Genomic DNA, 14,486 nt, shown 5'->3' on the forward strand with positions numbered 1-14,486 from the left:
TCAAGCTTGCTCTATGTATCATTGTCCCTTTTTATTGTGTAGGAGTCCCTGAACAAATACAAAATAACATCTGCAGTCCTCATTCCCTATCAAACTGGCATAAAAGGACAGATGGAATTAGGCTCTGTGGAATATCTGCAGTGCAGGAGACCTCTTTAGTAAGCCTAATACTCTATATCAATCCCTTATGAGACATCTAGCAAAAATGACTGCCAAAGGTGGAAAAGGAAGTAACATTTCAGATCTCACAAGGAGGTTGAATTTAATAGCAGAGCTGGCACAATTAAGATCAACAATCAGGAATTTGGTATGTTCCCACTCCAATATAGAATGTGGTGAGCATAAAGGCTAAACTCATACTTGCTATCCCAAAAATTGGATTCAACTTTAAGTCAGAGCTCCAGCTCTGTTCTTCCAGGTCTCTCTGGAACAACACTATATGATTCTCCAACCTGAAATTTCAGAACAACAAACAGATGGCACATGAGATTTAGCCCCTATGAATTTCACCAACTATCACTGTGTGGTCCAAAATCAGGACTAGTTTGCTTCCTGTCTGTGGAATTTTACCTGCTTCCACTTTTGCTGTGTTAACATACGAGCTGGAGGGACGATGCAATATATCACAGCGATTCACAGTGAACAAAATATTCTGTGGCAAGAAAGATCTCTAACAAAAAACCCCCAACCAACCAACCAACCAACAAACATTGATGCATTGACTACTCTTCATCTATCAGTGAAATCCAGTGCATCCTGCATATTTGCTTACCTTAAGCTATTACAGCATCATTTTCAAATGACAAATATGAACTTACACAGCAATAAACATCTTTTGAATAGGACTACATTCCTAAGAATGAAACTTAAAAGGAATGGCTAAGGCTGACTGTCTCACAGAAGTGCCTTTTTAGAGACACAGGCTTTGAACACCTACATAGCTTCCATCCAGCTCTTTGTAAAGCATACAGGAGTTTTGCCTAGTTGAGTAAAAAGCAATTAAGACCTTGAATTCACCCCACAGATATGAGAGAATATCAGTTGCAATAAGTTCTTCCTTTCTTTCAGCAACAGCAAAGATATCCAGGTTTCAAAATGTCTAGCTTTCTTAGAAAAATATTTTGCATTATTATGTTCTAGCACTTGTCCCAAGCATGAAATCACCATTACTAGTAGAACCGTTTTTACTTTAACACATCTTTTAAGTGTTTCTTCAGGAAGGGGGAAGGGGAGTGGGACACAGGGACAATACAACACAGAAAAAAAAGTCAAAACCCTCAGAATTGCTGACGTATGACTATTTTCAACTAACATGGTCGCAGTAAATAAAAGTCTTGTCAGCATCACAACTGAAGTGATGCTAGAAAAGGTTTTTCCCAGCTTCCAGACATGTTGCCGTTGTCATAAATGAGGTAACAAAGCTCAAATACCTGTTTATCTTGTAGGTCTGAAGAGAGTTCATAGCTCTCAGAAAGTGATCTTGACCTTTTAATAGCTTCTTCCTCTGCTTGTTTTCGCAGTATGGATGTGGAGTGCTGCAGTTTGGGCCTCCGAGATCTTTGCTGTCCAGGGGAGACAGAATACAGCCCGTATGCGGAATGATCGTAATGGTCTGGACTGATAGCGGAGCTGTGTGTTATAGGCCCTTGATGGTAAGCAGATGGGCTATCCAAAGATGTGCCAGTTTCACTGCTGGGAGCTTCGCCCTCAACACTAGATAGAATGAAAAAGAGAGGAAAATTATCAGGTGAGCACTGTGTACCAAAACTCTCAGCAACAAATAGCACAGTTTTGCTTAGTATCATTTTATGTAGGCATCCAGCACATTTCGTTCAAATTCAGATGCAGTTAGTACGAGGTAATGTGGCCTTCATGTCAAACACCATAGTTTTACTGTAATCTAAGCCAGTCTCTATTTCTGTTGCAGAGTCATCTTTAGAGCATGAGTCAAGCAAGAGAATGGAGATTTCAAGCATTATTTAACTTTATGCAGTAATTACTAATAACATCCTGAGTAAGTCACTCGGCAACTACTGTGTGAAATAAAACTTTTAATTTCTCTGAGGACTGCACATTTCCAAGTTGTTCTACTTCAAAATGACAGATGCTTATTTGTGTATTTCCTAGATTTGACAAATGAAAGCAATACTTTCTTACTCGTATTACAGTTCAACATAAAAGGATTACTTTCATGTTACTCAAAGGAGATTTGGGATTTAATGGATCTGGTGAACTACTGTGTTTCTAGAAACTGAAGTTGGGATTGCTCCCATGGGATACTTTTGGCATGCTCTGTAGTAAGGAATCCCAAGGGATGGTGTTTCTAGCTAATGAAAGCAGAATAGTATCAGGTAGGGAAAACACAGCTACCTGGCAAATAAAACACTTGGTTTTCGCATGAATGCTGTTATTGCTAAGGAATAAAGGAAAGAAAAAAACTTTATATTAAAGCAGTTGTACACAATAGGAAACATTTTAAAACCTAGTCCTAGTCAAGGTTTATCCTGAAGTACTGATGTCTAATAGCAATTTATATTTGTTTTATATTTACAATAGGGCATTCTCACATTGCAACAGCATATGCACTTTCACTCTTCCACAGTATGTCTTTTTCATGTTTCACATAAATATTTACTATATGCCTCACTGAGTGTACACAGAGCATTGATATAAAAATGAAATTTTACTTTTTTTTTTAATCACTCAAAAAACTTATTAAACACTCTCCACACACGTGAATAAAAGCATTTGCAGCACTTCCCCTACCTTTTGCTTTAGGAACAGGCACATCCAAACTCTAAATGAGTAAATTCCATGTTTCCACCACACCCTGTACTTCTTATTTTGCTTTCCGTCACATGTACATGAACATAAAAAATAAAGGCCTCCTGCTGTCTCTCAGAACTGAAACGCTGTGACCCTTGCTGCACACACATACCACAGCAGTCCCTTCAACAGTTCAAAGTACAGAGCGATTTCTGAAAGAACGTTCTCCACCAGACTGCAGTGCCAGAAGACATCAAGGTTAACGCTGGCAGACCTCTCCTAGCGTGAACAGAGTGTACTTTTTAAAGTGAAGGAGAAAAAAAAGCCCCTTAGATTTCTCAAAATGCTTCTATAAATACATAAAACTGAAAGCAAGTCCTCTTTCTTTGCCCATCAAAATATGACTCTACCCAAAAGGTATTTTCAAACATACTTTACCAAGGCTGGAAATATTTTCAGTGTGCACACATTACTTTTTCCAAAAAGGAAGTTGACAGGAAACTAATCCCTTTCCCTCTGTGATACAGCTGGCTTTCAACTTAAAAATGATAAATTATCCAGAGTTTTGCTTGTGACATTGAAACTGTGTAACCACCCATTAAAAACAAACAAATCATTCTCTTTAAAGTATCCATTAAAGAAATTAGTATGATAACAAACTGCTTCATTCTCTCTTTAAATACTAAAATATGTTCCTCTGTTCTGCTACCTGTGAGGCCACACTATTTTGTACATCACATGTTCCTAATTACAAGCCTGTTTGTAAATACTTTTCATACAAGTATGGTAAGTTTGTTTTTAACAGGAAGTCAGGAATTATCACTATTTCCCCCTTCTTAGGTTCTGTGACACTTTTTGCCTTCCTCGCCCTCAAATTGTGAACTATTTAATAACCCTTCGTCATTGATTATAATCTCACATTGACATTTAAATAAGGATATCTTCAACGGATGACTTCACCTTTTCACCAACAAAAAGGGTACTGCCCTAATCAGAAAAAAAAGGAAGGGGGTCTGCCCAAGGCTCTGATTAAAGTTAAGGGTTTCTTCTCTATTTCTAGTTTGTCTTTCATACTTTTTCCAGCCATAAATATGATCCTTGACTGACCGTAATGCTTGATTTCATTTTGCTCATAGGCCTCTTCCCTGCCATCACATCTGACCTTTGAAGCAGGGAAGTAATTATCTTTTACAACAGGCAGCCTCCTGCACACCGGTAGGACAGCCCTTTAAAGCAAACAAGCGCACACCGTCAGTGCTGGGTATTTGAAGGCTTTCTCCCATTCAGCTCTTCCTTGTCCCTTAGGTTAAGAGCAGCTGAAGCTTTATACGAGTTATTTCATAAAAATGAAACTCCACTGACAAAGAAAAGCAGCTTGCTTTCTACTTCTTACCACTTTTAAATATGTTTGGAAAAGAAAAATATTTCAACAAATATGACTTGTGTGAAGCTTTAAGGGTTATAAGATGTATTACGCTACTATGAAGGAAGCGCACACAGAGCATCGTGGAACAGGAATGTGGAGCAGAGAACCATCCCGCCTGTCTATTTTGAAAGACCGTATGCTAAAATGGGTACTGTTGCTTCAAAACGGACTCAGGACACAAGCCAGTCACTGCAGAGCAGTTTTTATCTGTCTACATATTAAAAACACCAGCACTCAAAAATATCAAGGATTCTGCTCCAGGCTTGCAACAAGAATTGGAGTAAGTACCCCTGTGACTAGGGCAGTAGTCAGACACCCCTCTAGCACTACTTCACTTCCAGTAGCCTCCCTGCACACACTGTCCTTTTCAGATGGGGGAAAAATTAAATACATTAAGTACACTGTAAAAATATACAATATAACCCTTGACCCAGTCCCAACTGGAATTAGAAATAATTTCTTAATAAAGGCCTCTGATTTGAGGAATCTGCCACCTACTATACATGTCCAGTAGATTTATTGATAATTTCAGTGTGTAAAAAAATTCTAGTGGATGAATTTGGTTCATCTCCCTGCAATATGCAACAGCACATTACTTGGGAGACCAGCAATATGTTGAGTATTCCAACTGTGTAATATTAGAATACAAACCAGTTGAAATTAACCTTTCATTTTTAGAACTCTGATGGTTTTATCATACTCTTGTTTCAGTAGAAAATAGACATTCACTATCTGCCAAGCCAGAAAAAGAGAAAGGTTGCTTGCCAGTATTTTACAAAGAAGCAGAGAATGGAGCCGCTCAAGAGTGAAAATGGAAATTAAATATTTAAAAATAATTAGTACTATTAATATGACTTTGCATGAACAAAAAATTTAAAACAGAGCCATGAAAAAACTTTGTTTCTTTATACATCTAAATTACTTTTTTGAAAGAGCAGCCAGCACTGACCGAATCCTTGTTTATCAGAAATTGACACTAGAAGTTTCTTCCTGCATAAACCTCAACTTGTAATAATGTTAAAAAAAGACCCAAAACACCACTGTATCAAGGAACAATAGGGAAGAAGAAAGGCTTACAGAAAAATGGGAACAGACTGAGTACAGTACTTTTAACATATCTCAATGGATATGTAAAATTATTGGTGGAAATCAGATTAATTTTATTTTTTATAATGACTATAAATCAGTATTAAATACCAAACATAGATGGATTCAGGCATTTTCCTTTCTCTTGTGTGTGTATGGGTCTAGACTTCCTGCAAGAGCTAAGCTGCACGCTCTGCAAACACTTTTAAATTAAAACCCATCAGCTGAAGTGACATATGTGCATGCGAGTAGGATCTGTTGGCTTCGTCAGCAGGGCAGCGAGATAAGGGTCATCCCCGCAGCGCAGCTAACGCCGCATTTACCCATGATGCACATTGTGCGCTAACAGCGACAGAATCAAAGCTCACCGCTCCCTCTGAATCAAAGACTAATACCAATGTGCAGGCAGCGGCTGCCAAAAGCTGCTTTTCTAACTCATTTGCCTGGATGTCAAAGCTGAGTAACACGGTGCACGGCTGTATCTTTACACTAAAATAGCATTCAGTATACGCAGACCAACAAAACGTGAAGTAGATGTTGTGCTACCTAGAAAAAGGTCATGGTTTTTTGCAGTTATTTCCCACTATTCAGTTGATAAGTTCATTTCAAGAATTACCTAACCAGGACAGAGAAAAAAGCTCTGTCTCCTCTTCCCTCTGTGTGATCGCCAAAAGTAGTTGTGTGGTTAGCCATGACCAAAACAAAACATTTCCTCTCCGGGCATTTTAGCAGCAGAAATCTGGCAGGTCTTTTCTCCCTTTCTCTCATTTTATTCCTTCAGTTACTACTTCTGATCACAAAGACTGTAATTAGTAACCAGTACACTAAAAACCACTATCACATTTTAAAACAACGTATTATTCAGGATGTTTGAATATCTACTGTTATTCTTTGATTTATTTTTCATTTTTATATTCACACCTTCCTTTTCCTTCAACTCGTGCCACACTATTATCTTAGCAAAACCAAAAATAAGCACAATAAAGACAAAATTTTGAAAAACAAGACTTCAACATTTGATCTTAAAATGGAAACTGGAAAGAGTCCTCAAGACCTAAATTTCAGCATAGAGCAAAACCTATAGATTTACTCATTCCACTGACAGTAATGGCACAATGATCAGAGAAGCTGCAAGTTTGGATCCATAGGCACAAGCATTTACATCTCAGAGAGACTATACTATGAAAGAGAGAGAGATGATAACGAGAAAAGCAGAAATTCCCTTTTTACTGAGGCCCAGTACCTTATTGTTAAAACTACATGCATGTAAAGAGGAAGTATATAACAATAACATCAGACGTAAGGAATTACTCAGTATTCCCACTAACCCCAGAAACTTTACAGTTTACAAGCAGTAAAGTGTCCCAGCGCATTTGTAGGACTAAAATACAAAGATAATGAGAACATATGCTTACAGAAATCATCCATATGTTCAAACCAGTATGTTGCAGATTTAGTTTGGAACTGAAAGTAACAAAGAAATTCAACACGCTTCTAAATAATGTGAATGCCAAACCAAAACTGCATGCAACATTTTAAAATAGAACCAAAAAACCCTCCCAGCAAAACAGAGTAAATACTCGAGAAATTATTTTACCAGTGAATAGTCTCTGAAATCACTAGTTATTTTCATCATTCATTTAGAATGAACTTTCAACAGTGTAACACAGAAACATGAATTGAAAACAGGCCCTAACAACTGGATGGTACACGCACGAGAACCAATCAGCATTATATTCATCCTGTAAAAAAATTTGTTTTGGACATAAAGAGAAGTATGACAATATAATAAATTTGTGCTGCTACATCTTAAAAGATTTTTTTCCATAGCATTTTAGATCCTTAGAAGTATGAACACAAGTTCAAAGGTACACAGAATAAATTCCTTTTCTTCTGAATTGTGGAAAGTATGGACAACTAATACGAATACAGTAAGAAAAACATGGCCAACTTAAAATTCTAGTCAACACGAGATGATAAAACCACTCAGCTTCACCGTGACACTGCAAGCGCTCTGCTCTTTAGGAAGCAGGCAGTTCTTAAAGCATGACCACGGTAGAATATCACTTGCCAGAGACAGCAGCCAAAACTCCAGGTAGTCTGCATAACCTGAATTCAAATTGACCTTAATCAAGTATTTATATGTTTATTTTACTTGTTGCAACAGTGAAGCATTTGCATGAGTAGCTCTTTATAAAATTCCTCAATCAAATCCATCCCTTCTCCAACTTGCCTGCTTTTCCCTGAATCCATGTCATTTATTCCCCTCTTCAGGAAAAATACACATAAACATGGTTCCCTTTAAGTCATATCTACTGATAGAACAATTCAGCAAGCTTATGTTCTTCCTTTGTTTGTCCCAGAAACTTTTTTGTGCATAATCATTAACACAATATTTACAGTTGAAGTATCGAAACACCTAGGAACTCTGTCATATGATTTATGAAAGGGATTTAAACATGCTTCCCAGTATAACTTCTGCCTCGCTGAAATATATATAATAATAAATATCCTATATGAATAGGCCCAAATGCCCAGGAAGGAAGAAGTGCTATGCATCTGTTTCACACCAACTATCTCTTTCTGAAATTTGGAGGTTAAAAGGTCAAACTCTGATCATAACTCCTAATTATAGATACCCACTTGAAATGGATCCAAATTCTCTACCTAGCTCAAAGAATGCAGACCAGAAGTCGCCCATGGAACTAAATGAGTAACAGGGAAGCACGATAGCAGCTGCGAGAGCAGCTGGCATGGTCAGACACTTCCAACATGAAGCCTGAAAAAAACCCACTTAAATGGTGAAAACGTTTAGGTCAAATCTAGGCATTCCAGATAGGAACAAACCTCTACAAGGGTTAATTTCTTGAATATAACTTTGTCTTTCCAAATGCAACGAAGCCCTAATTTGAATGTGAAATTTTAAATGACAATTACAAACATAACACTGCTAACTAAAACTATGAGTCCCCATACACAACTTAATCTGAACATAAGCGTTCATTTGACCCAAGGGTACACCCCACTGCTTCAAAGTTGGCTTCCATTTCAGTACCTGTGGTGCCTTCTGCTATAAACTAGGAGGTGTATTTAATTAAAGCTCTTGATGTATGCATTGCATTATGTCAAATTACTCTCTACAAAAAGTTCTTAATGTAACCTCTTAAAATGCAAAACTATCCATATGTAGTTCATACCAGCTAGGTTTTTAGCATTTTTCTTCCCCCTTCTTTCCCCATTACAATAGTCCCCAACGGAGTGAGAACATTTGAGCAGAAGTATATTATTAGTACCACTTGCAACAGATTAGAATCTAGTTCTTATAGCCATGTCTGTTTTGTACTGTCTAGTAAACAAAAGTCAATTATATTAAGAACTTATACAAATCCCCAAATTCAATAAATGCAATAACATTAACAAACCAATCTACCTTCAAATATACACCGTCAAAAGTTCAAAGCCATTATGATGGACAGGAGTATTCACAGGCACTGACAAAAGCTTTGATCCAGGAAAGAAATATTGACCAACTTGTTTTACTTCGAATGCACTCTCAATTCGGCTGTTTCTGTTAAAAACAAATGAAACCTTTGAATGCACATCAAAGTAACGTCCTAGGTAATTCATCTCACTGAAGTTAAATATCATTGCAAGAAAAATCCAGACAAAATTTGCATGTGTCTCAGAAGCGAACACTAACAAAGCAACCACTTCATTCTGTAATGTTCTGTGTAATAGGCTGCCAGTAACAGCTGGCTTCAGTTCAAGCACAGCCTGGCCACCATCGACAGAGCCACCAGAGTTCCACGGGCAACTACTACTACGAGCATTGCAAACCTTCATTCGCTCTCTGGTCCGAGTCCTGGATTCAAAATTACAGGAAAAAACCCAACATCTACTCACTTGGACACTACCAAGTTTTAATTCTCGCTAAAATAACCCCATAAAAGGCATTAACAGAAATGTTTTTTAAAAAAGGGGCATTTTGACCCACAGTCTCATATGTCCTTAATAGTAGCAGGGGAAGGAAGATGAGAGATTATTTTCTCCACGCCAAAACAGAATGCAGGAATTAACGCACCATCTCTTCTGAAATGGAGATGCACACCAGCAAGATGAAAAGAGAGCCAAACCAAAATCTACCCAACTTCTCCATTTTAGGGAACAACCTTTATAATAGCCTTAAGAACTAAGAATACCCATTTGAAAAAGAGCTTACTTGAGATTATCTTCAGCTTCCAAGGAGGAGAAGGAAGGTTAAACACCTCACATATCACCTTTGTCTAAGTCAAACAGTGGGAGCATATTGGTTAGCAGACAGAAGCATTTGCTACAAACAAACCCTAACCCAGTACCCATTTAAAACCTTATGAAGCTTATCTGCTAAAGGCAAAGCTGTATTTCATTTTCATTATTTAGCAGTTGAAAAGTAAGAAAGGAGACTGACAGCATCAACAGACCTTGAGTACAGCTCACAAATGTTAGCTTCGTTCTCAGGTAAAGACAGACAACGTCATTCTCTGCTAATCTGTGTTAATCATCACCCAGCATATGTTTATTCAGCACTGACTGTATTCCATACTTCACACTCCCTAAAAAAAATTTTGATAAAATGTTATTAAAGGGAGGTTATGTTAATAATTTTAGGGTGTGGCTGGAGGAAGAGTTCTCAAATTTATCAGCTCAATTTTTAGGGTTTTTTTTATGGTCAGGTCTTCCTCTTGATGTATCGGCATAAAAAAATAGTAACATCAGAAAAGGTCATGTATGCTTCAAAAAGATGCTTACCTTCTTATAGGAACTAAAGCTAAAAATTTTAAAGTGTAACTGTGGTATCTGACCATTTAACAAAATCTGCGAAGGTCTACCTACCACTGCAGACTTTGTCCTGTTCCTACTATGTAAACTCTTACACAATAGGATAAGCTTCAGAAATCTATGGAGTTTCTCAATGCAGCTGTGGTAGAATTTGACCTCAACTATTTATATATTTATTCAGATAAATCACTCAGCAACTGGAATCCTCGTAGGTAGCATATCTACACTATACATAACATGTATTTAAGAGTAAGATATTAATACACATTCTACTGTTTATATCATGAGATGACCTTTACACAATGCTAATTTTAAAAAGGAAGATTTAGTTTCTGCAGCTGAGAAAAAACTGATTTGCGTGCACAGCTGAAGCAGCATTTCATATAACGCAAAAATCCTTGGCGTCCACTACCAGCCATCCTTGTATTTCAGCTCTGTTGTGGCTTCAGCTGTTGTGTCAAGCCCACCAGAGGAAGAGGGGATACAGAAAGGCACTGCTGAGAAATCAGCCTCCTGGCAATTACATTCTGTAAGAGATTAAATACTACTTTCCACTCCCCATTCAGGCCTTGGTGGATAATACCCTTCTTTTCCCTCTTATATACTGTATATCATATAAACATGAATTAATGATTCTTAACAAAATCTTGTTTCCTCAGTTTCAGGTATTGAAATGTCATACCTGGAAGAAAACTATATTCTCATCTTAATATCAAGGATACTTGATAAAGTCTATCATTTGACTAATTTTAAAGTTTTCCCCCTTTACTATTCAAAATGTTTACAAATAAGATGCAGTATAGAGAGTTTGGAACAACTTCTGAGCCGGCTAGTCTTTCATTTCAAGCGTGCCTGGACAGAGGGACATTAAGAATCATCATAAACCAGAGGGCACACAGGGTCCATGCAGCAGAAATGACAACAAAACCATCTTTCTGTATTGGCCACTGTATCGGGTAAAGTCACATCCCAACTGTATCCATTTAGGCCATATTTTCACTTCAGTAGCAAATGAGCATTATACAATAAGACCTGTTTAAAACAACCAAGGGATTCCATTTCAATTAGTTAATAATATATTGTTATTATCTAATAAGGTGTGCTTTAAAACAATGTCACTGATAAAGACAAGATACTTTATTCTCTCACTTGGATTTAAGAAATAGTTGGCTAACGTTCTCCCACTTTTAAAATTGCAAAGAAAGGGACTGGTTCAACTTTTAGTTGTTGGTTGAGTTCTCTCTGAAGTTACAGATAAACCTCATGAGGTTATAGACCAACGGACTTAAAGAAGCCAAACCAAAAGAAGGTTGGACTGTTAAAGTCTGAGCAGAGAAAGACCTAACTAAATCTAGAAAGAGATATAAAAGTATCACTCAATTTTAAACACTGCGCAAACCCTGCATTTTGACTGCCAACTATGTTGTGCCAATTCTAAAAAAAAATCCCCAAACTGAAAAAAAACCAAAAACAAAAAAGAGCAAAAGACAAAGAAACCCTACTAGTTTTTTCTATGGGAGAACAATGTAATTTTGATATGCATACACGCAAATGGGCACAGGAAAATCTCACCACGTAGGAAAGAAAATGGATGAGAACACAGAACCCTCGTTCCTGTTTCCAGTGAAGTTCAGAGTGTTGCTACCAAGTTAGTGAGAACGGGAACTGGTCTTGAGCATTCCGCACACACCGAGAGGTCTGTGTTGTGATCTACTGGAACAGAATCACCGCTAACCAGACCTTAATCACAGCCATCCTCATGAAAGTGAGATTTTTACCCTTTGCAACAATAGCCAAGGTTTATATCAAAGTGTACAGAACATAGTGTTTAAGGAAACAAAATGGTAAGAGATCTTTTGTTTGAAGTATGGAGTTCAGTGGAAAAGTGTTTTAGATGTTACTTAAATTCAAGGCAATGTGTTCAAATACAGAAGATACTTGCAGACATGCTCAGAAAGATACTGCGTCTCACTCAGAAATACTGTGTCTCTATGTGTAAATCTTCCCTCTTAGGAAAACGAGACCTCAGAAGATTGCTTACAAGCTCCAAATCAGCTAAAGAGCTGACAGATGCTTTTTCTCATTCACAAACTTCCTTCCTTTTACATTTCCTCTCCATTATGCTGAGTGTATATATTTTATAGTTCTTTCTCTGTGAGGAATTAAACTCAGGCTTCCATTAGGACTCCTGACGCACCTCACTGATCACAGTAAAAAAGTAACACAGGTAGCAATTCCCGTCTTGGAAACCTCTAAACACTATTTCAAAGCCAAGAACTTTCTCCTTAAAAAGTTTATCTATTATCAAATTTTAAGATCTGCTCTATGTTCTACATAATTTTATTAGTTACTTCCAATCAGTACCTAAAACCAGAGGATTTACTGCACATACAAAAAACAAGAGTAATTGTTAGGGTGTACTGGAGCTCGTAGCAGCTTCATGTCGGTGCAGTGCAGAGACGCCCAGTACAGCTCTGCAACTCCTGCCCCCAGCAGCACCCACCAACCCACACAGACTTCTGCTGATACAGCTCGCCATAGCTGGGGGTGCATGTCAGCCTTATCAACCACAAAAAGAACACTGGGTCTAAAATACAGAACTCGGGTCATTTTTAGAATGTGCAGGCTCTTTTCCACAACTTAATTCATAGATGTTTCCACAATAGAAAACGGTCTTTTAGGACAAGGGTAGAAGTTCAGCTCCTGAAAACAAGAGTCACCATTTTGTGAACTGAAACTACAATATTGTGCAAAGAGAGATTTTGAAAATGTCAACCAAAGACAGTCAGAAATGATCTTGTGTAACATGCTGCCCTGTGGTAGTGCAAGAAAACCTGAAAGACTTCTTTTCTAGGCTAACCTAAGCAAAGCCATCTTAATCACATAAACAAGAAAAGAATCCAAGTTTGCAACAGGTTGTCACCATTTGGGACAATTTCCATTAAGGCTGGGCAACCCTCTGTTCTCTCTCAATTTCACAAAGCCTTAATTACTAGTGTTAGTGTCAAGGGGTAATGGTTTTAAATTGGAAGAGGGGAGATTTAGATTAGATATTAGGAGGAAATTCTTTACTGTGAGGGTGGTGAGGCACTGGAACAGGTTGCTCAGGGAAGTTGTGGCTGCCCCATCCCTGGAAGTGTTCAAGGCCAGGCTGGATGGGGCTTTGAGCAACCTGCTCTAGTGGAGGTGTCCCTGCCCATGGCAGGGGGGTTGGAACTCGATGATCTTTAAGGTCCCTTCCAACTCTAACCATTCTATAATTCTAATAGGAAACTATTAGCTGTAAAGTCCCATTCTGCCTAAACTTGAAGCATTAGAATCAGCTCCTTCTTGAAACCAGTTTCTATTAAATGCTCCCTATCACTGGTATCTTCTAAACAAGGTTCACAGAATAAAGAATATATAAACAACAATAATGAACTTTCTTTCAAGAATCTAAGAACAGCTGAAAATATTACCTAACATTCAACACCCTGTGAAGTGTTAACTTCAAAGCATGAGAATCACCCCAGACACCTCTAGAATGGAAATTCAGCAGCTGTTTCACAGCACATCACAATAAAGCAGAACCACGTAAGAAAGAAAAATAAAGATATTTTTTATTCCCGATTGAAAGTACAAAGGGAAATCAGATTGAGAGAAAAAGCTATTATTAAGCTGAAACATGACCAGAAAGTCAAGGTTTATACAGGCCTGTTCTGTTGTATGTACTATTAGACCCCTAGGAACTGCCACTGGGTCAGGAACACTGTTGTCCTTCTCATTTGAATGATGAATTCCTCAGCACAACCGCCCCAAACGATGAGGGAAACCCTCTCTTTGGTATTACCTTTAAAGGCAGGAGTGCTTCCAACTAAATCCTCCATTCCTTCCTGAAGACTTATCCTTGGGAGTTCTGTGCAAGTACTGACATGGCTTACCTCGACTTGACTCATGAAAACTGAAAGGATCACAATTATAATCATTACGGCTGTAGGCTATGCTACAAAGAATACACTAAACTCAAGTTAAATACAGTCCAATGTATGGCTGTCTAAGATACAATGCCCACAGCCACTGCTGTATTTAACTCTCCATGTGATCTGAGATTGACTTTGGTTCTACTATAAAGGCGGGGAGTGAAAATCAAATTCAAGTCGGATTGCGACCTTTCCTGTAGTGCGGTTTTAGGACTGGCTGTAAACACACCCTGCAACAGAAAAATCCATCAGCTTTGCATCCTTGCTTCCTTTACACTGCGTAAAGATGACCTGAAGGGTCACGTATGTATCAACAAACAGAAGGAAGTTAGTTTTCTTTTTCTCTTAGCAAAACATTTAAACTCCTGACACATTCATCCTTGTTAATCTGGTGAATTTTAGGGACAACTGAAATTTTTTTGACCAAACAA

General features: G+C 37.9%; 1 protein-coding gene across 3 annotated transcripts in view; it reads right to left on the reverse strand.

The window, feature by feature from the left end:
- The window catches only part of IQSEC1 (IQ motif and Sec7 domain ArfGEF 1), a 345,111-nt gene that overhangs the window by 46,526 nt on the left and 284,099 nt on the right, over nt 1–14,486 (reverse strand). For all 3 annotated transcript variants that reach the window (XM_074151284.1, XM_074151286.1, XM_074151285.1), the window contains one exon: nt 1,431–1,713. In XM_074151284.1, coding sequence (XP_074007385.1) covers nt 1,431–1,713 — 283 coding nt within the window. The remainder of the gene's footprint in view (nt 1–1,430; nt 1,714–14,486) is intronic.

Source organism: Numenius arquata, chromosome 8 (assembly GCF_964106895.1).
Source record: "Numenius arquata chromosome 8, bNumArq3.hap1.1, whole genome shotgun sequence".
Taxonomy (NCBI): Eukaryota; Metazoa; Chordata; class Aves; order Charadriiformes; family Scolopacidae; genus Numenius; species Numenius arquata.